This window comes from Seriola aureovittata, chromosome 16 (genome assembly GCF_021018895.1).
Source record: "Seriola aureovittata isolate HTS-2021-v1 ecotype China chromosome 16, ASM2101889v1, whole genome shotgun sequence".
In the NCBI taxonomy this organism is placed as follows: domain Eukaryota; kingdom Metazoa; phylum Chordata; class Actinopteri; order Carangiformes; family Carangidae; genus Seriola; species Seriola aureovittata.
In genome coordinates this window covers 13770614-13776256 of record NC_079379.1, presented here as the reverse complement: position 1 = coordinate 13776256, position 5643 = coordinate 13770614, and the positions used below count along the sequence as shown (strand labels likewise).

The window sequence follows — 5643 nt, the reverse complement described above, 5'->3', positions numbered from 1 at the left end:
CCCAGTCAGCAAATACAACCCCTCACCCCACCCCACCCCTCACCCCTTTAATCAGAGAGGAGGGGAGAGTAAAATAGGAGAAAGGGGGAGACAGAGAGAGAAAATGTCAGAAGTAAGAGCACAGATGGAAGGGAAGAAAGTGGCAGTCATGAGTGAGCAACTCCTCAGAGAAAGACATAAAGAGAAAGAGAGAGAGAAAGAAATTATTGTCCACCTGATATTCACGCAAATGAAACATAGTGAATTGAAAATTGACATTGAGAGAGGGAAGAGAGAGAGGGAGAGCTATCATCAGCTGATCAGCCAGCAGGTCTTTTGAATCAAAGCCACTTCCACAGCAGCTTTTACAGAGTTTTGAGTTTTTGACCTCAATGGCCTCTGTGGCAGACGACTGATTTGTCACTGAACTTAGATGCATGGGATTCCTAAATGTGGCTGCACGCCAAAACTCACACCTGCCAACTCTGGGATCTACATTTAAATGGTCAAAAGATGTGGGAAGATGTAAGCATCTTGAAACGTGCACAAAAAGCAACTGTTTTTCTAATTTGACTAAATGAGCTCATAATATTGTATAACATAAATATGCATAAAATGACTTCTACATATATGAAAAGAGATTCTTCTGTTGGTTGTATTTGGTGTGTTATGAATTTGGATCAATGGGCCTCTGCTGCTCTCTTGTGGTGCAACTGAAAGTCTGAGTTCTTTTAGTTAGGACCGCCCAGCATTATATTTCTATTTCCACAACTGTTTGTTATAGAAATATGAGCCTGGGAGCAGAGAGTCATCACTGTAATAATAAACAGAGCACTTCAACTTAGTAAAGGAAGTTATTTAGTTCGTAGTGACACTGCAAGGTAAGTATTATGGGCCTTAAGCTGATGTTGAATTCCCTTCAATTATATAAATATTTAACAAATACAACACTCAAAATTGCTATTGGTGGAATTTGGTGATAATGGTCAACTTTATTTATCTAACCAATGTAAATATATGTTCTCCTTCATTTCACACTGTTACCATGTGAAATTTGCTGAACCTGTTCCATCCACAATAGCTGGTATACAGTATATCTGTCCTTTAATTAAACTAGTCACATTGATATAACTTAAACATTTAGTGATACATAGCATCAAAATATATTTGAGAAGAGACATACTGGTCACAATACTGGTAGATCATAGGGCTTTTTATATTAACACGAAGAAGTCTATAAAAGCTCTATAAATTCTCACATTTCCTTAAAACAAAGTAAAAAGTGAGACTACAAATACATATTTTTAACAGTTTTGTAATAAATACTCTTTGTTTCCACGAGCTGCTATAAGAATGTTAATTTTGTGTCTGATGATTGAGCTGTTACTGAACATTGGGAAAATACCGAAAATGCACACAATACTCCTTTAAATGGCTTATACCATTAACGACAGAAGGGGGGTTGTTGTTCGCATTTTCACGACATGATCGTGTTTTACTGATATTTGCAGCATAGATAAAGTAGGTATTCTATTTGCAAGTGACATATAATTGTTTAATTTGAATTACCGAAATATTATTGAATGACATTAATCTGGAAAGCAACGTGTGACGTAAAGCGGTTCAGGAAATCCCTGTATTTACAAACACACTTAGCTTAGCTTGTACCCAACAGGGAGCTAAGGACCGGAGGGAAAGAAGGATTACCTGCGGGCGAGAAGACGTCGAAAAAGACTTTCATGTCACATTACATTAACCTGTGAAGTGGGTCAGACATGTTTGCGAGCGACAACCGCTGTGACGGTCCCGAAGCAGGCGAAAAGCAGCCTGAAGCTACTGTTACAACGGAATACTGCGCAAAGTTGCAGCAGTGGATGTGGCAGTATTACTGGGGGTATGCCAACTGGCAGAGCTGGGTGGCCCTGTCAGCCTTGCCCTTTCCTCCGCCGTGCAGTTTCCCTCCGCCGGGGACAAGTGCACAGACACCGGCTACACCTGCGTCGACCTCCGGCGGTGGACAGCAGGCATTTGACACGCGAAGCTGGTACAGCTACCCTTATCCCCTCAGTTTCCCCGCATCCTCCACTCGTCCGGGTGGTGCCCAGACCGAGCTGAACTCAGCCGCGACCCCAGCCCCGGCTACTGCTGCCCAGCAGCAGAATGGGAATCCACCTCAGGCAGGTAAGTTAATGCTGCGTTTGACAGTGAGCTGCTCCAGTCGTCAACGGCCTAGTTCATTCAAGATGCTGTTCAGCCTCCAGTAATGTGTGGACTCTATTTTGAATAAGCTAGGTCATGACTCCATTGGCAAGCAGGGTTAAGTATATGGTCCTGTGGAAACAAGCTTATATGCTTAATCTGTCCAAGGTTTCTCTGAGTCGTCTGAGAACCTTTGGTAACTTTCAGTAGAGCAACTGGTCAGTGATTCATGATTGTTTATTTGGGTTTATAAATTAGGCTAATGCAGAAAATGTCCCATTAGGAAAAAAAAACATATTCAGTATACTTTCCATTTGCTTCACAGGAAGAGAGTACACCATCCCCTCTCCTCTCCAGAGGTTCCTGGCAGAGACAGTGGACTTCTTTATCCTGTTTTGTGTGAAGGCCACCATTGTGCTGTGGATCATGCATCTGAGTGGGATGAAGTGAGTAACGCTTTAGAGATAAAACTGAACTTTTGAACTACAAGAATAAACAAATGAAGACAAGGAAAAGAGTCTAAAAAGATCTAATCAACCATTTCAGTCTGTCAGTAAACACTGAACTATGTAAACACAGTGTTTTAGTTTTTCTCACGCTCAGCTGGCAGTGGTGGAACTGTGGGTCAGTTATTCAAAACAGACAGTTTGCATGACCGAACGATATATTTCTTCATTGCTTTTATGACAAGTTGCTTCAACATTGCTCGGATCCATCCTCACACAGGTGTACTCGCTCTCCTCTTTAAAGGGACATCGCCAAATTCATTACGCACTTCATTGTGGAGGAGATAGATGAGAACACGTCCATGGAGGACCTGCAGAAGATGATGGCTGTAGCTCTGGTCTACAGGGTGCTAGTATGTGTCTATGAGGTGGGTCACATTTCACACTGCCCTGATAATGGCAGGGTATATATTTTGATAAATACGAATATATTGCCAAGACATAATTTCACATTGATCCACATACAACATATAGTAACATCTTTTAAGTCTACAGGGAGGGGATGTGACTGCTGAAAAAAATCTGGGAGTACCACTTGAATACTACTTTTATTTAGAAGTATTGCATGGAGGTTTTTCTCAGATGAGGAAGACACAATGTTTATTTGTAATGCTAAGCAAAATGCTAGGGACATTGCCAAATTCATTATATATATATATATATATATAACATTTCCCATTTTGTCCATTCACATTCATTTCAAGCTGCCTCATTTCCACATGCTCTTTTTTAATGAAGAAGAGTCGTGCAGAGTCAGAGTTCCTCTACAACACAACATTGTTTCCCAGGACAGTGATGCAACGTTGCATTCATAGTTGCCTGAGATGAAGTCATGCATCAGGTCTCTTGTTTGACTTCTGCATCAGTGGCTTGTTTTCCCAGGTGGGAACCAGCGCTGGGACATTGTGGCACCTCTGTGCAGACTAATGCCATCTGGCATATTTCCTCCCATGCCCACCCATTTTAACTCCTCTGTTGTATAATCCATTTTTCTAACACTGTCAGGAGTCTACCTGGTTGTTGTTTGACTTTTTTTTAATATTGTCCATTCAGATAATCTGTATTTGGGGTGCTGGTGGTGCCACTCCAGGGAAGTTCCTGCTTGGCTTGCGGGTGGTGACATGCGACACATCCACTCTGGTCCGACCCAACCGAGTCTTTGTGGTCCCAGCGTCTAATGTTTCGCTCTCTGCGTGAGTCATCAGATACTTTTTTGCTTGAGAAGAAGAAACATCATATTGATTTTAATGGCACATAAGTGTGCTGTGTTTAGGTAAATGTCCTGTGAGCATAACATTTAGAGGAACGCACTTTTTACTTCATAACATTATAAAATATTTTGATTTGGTCTAGATTTAAAAGGAGCATTTGATTGTCCAAGTTGGAATCTATGGTGGTGTCATGTCTCTAGTAGTCTCTAGTACATGTAGAACATCTTATGTGGGGCTTCTCTAACCTTGTGTTTTGTCTTGTCTCCTTCATCTTGGTTGTCACAGCTCCACAGTGCGGGCGCTGAATAAGAACTTCTCCATTGCCTTCCTCTTTCCTGTCTTCATCACTCTCCTCTTCTTCCAACACAACAGGACTGTGTATGATATTGTTGCAGGGACCATAGTTGTCCAACGAAGAGGGGGCAGATAGCCTCTCCTCCAGCAGTAGACTCTCTTACACTTGGTAACGACAAAGTGTGGCAGGCCCTTGTGTGCTGCGTATCCTAAAAATGACATGTAAATCAGTCATAAATGACAAGAGCAACAACAAAAGAGTGATGCATTTCCACACTAGGATCAACTTGAACTTGAATTGCACTTAAATGGGATGCATAGTTTTAGGCCTGGTAGGTTGAAAAAAACAGCTTTACATCTTTTGGTGTAAGGTATTAATTTTTACCAGTGAATCAACCAATAAGCTGAGGAAACCCTTTAAAGTATTGTGATTTTTGATGATTGCAATGTAAGTTTAGCTGAAAAGGGTGCTGTCTAATGTTTCCAGGATATCCTGAAACTTCTCCTCATATGATGTGAATCTTAATATATTTGTGATGTCATATTAAATTGTTTATTTATTTTTATGAATCTAAAGCTCCTATGTGTAGGAATAGAAAACTTTGGCGGCTGTACTAAAAAAAAGACCCCAAGATGCCTACCAATTTTCACAGTGATTGTCTTACTTTTCTACAAAGAGAAACTTTTGATGCCATCAGAATAATTTGACACATGCCATATAAACATAGCATTACTACACATAGGGGCTTTAAAGTAAGATTAAACATGATTAAGTTCTATATTTTTCTGATCTTATACACATTATTCTTTTCTTCAGAATAATAAAGGTGTATCAGATGTTTGGTTTGCTCATGAGTTTTGTATTATATAGTGATTATCCATATAATCACTCATACTGAAAATACCAGGATTATTTGTATGAATTTTTTGTGCCTATGGATATTTTGATGAAGTTTTGTTTTGGTATCTTTCTGCTGTGGTGAAATGTAACAATAACGATTTTCACTGGGTGTATCAGGTTCAAACACAGGAGACTGTGATTGTGTATTTTCTCCTCATATTTTCTGTCTCATGTTTTCTAATTGTAAACCTTGTGACTCAGGGCAGCTGTTTAGCAGAACCACTGTTTGTCTCAATGGCGTTATTGAATACCACAACTAATGTTAGATTTCTACTTCCAGTATGCATAATGTTTTTTAATAATGTAAAACATTATGCATACTGGAAGTAGAAATCTAACATGAGTCTTCTCGTACTAAAGATTATTTAGGACTCAGGGGTTGCCCGTCAGCACCTTGTTACATTTGGCATGAACAGATGACCATTGAATGTTGTGGCAAACCAGTAACCACATTGGGTTTAGTCATGATTACACTGATTTGGATTATCTTCATTAATTTGTGCTTTTTTACACTCACTATCTCATTTTTGATTTAAAAAAAAAAAAATGCTAA

At 39.8% G+C, this 5643-nt stretch overlaps 1 protein-coding gene across 1 annotated transcript; it reads left to right on the top strand.

Moving 5' to 3' along the window:
* Window positions 1-1464: 1464 nt before the first annotated feature.
* fam8a1a (family with sequence similarity 8 member A1a) lies at window positions 1465-5028 on the top strand. The gene is made up of 5 exons (XM_056398594.1): window positions 1465-2160; window positions 2504-2624; window positions 2929-3052; window positions 3738-3877; window positions 4181-5028. The coding sequence occupies exons 1-5, from the start codon at window positions 1755-1757 to the stop codon at window positions 4323-4325; spliced, it is 936 nt and encodes a 311-aa protein (XP_056254569.1). The 5' UTR covers window positions 1465-1754; the 3' UTR covers window positions 4326-5028.
* Window positions 5029-5643: the final 615 nt, after the last annotated feature.

Excerpts from the sequence above, each read along its gene's own strand:
- fam8a1a (XM_056398594.1), top strand. The coding sequence starts at position 1,755 with ATGTTTGCGAGCGACAACCGCTGTGACGGTCCCGAAGCAGGCGAAAAG. Across the intron at positions 2,625-2,928 it reads ATGCATCTGAGTGGGATGAA|GGACATCGCCAAATTCATTA; the intron begins GTGAGTAACGCT and ends TCCTCTTTAAAG. Across the intron at positions 3,878-4,180 it reads TCTAATGTTTCGCTCTCTGC|CTCCACAGTGCGGGCGCTGA; the intron begins GTGAGTCATCAG and ends TGGTTGTCACAG.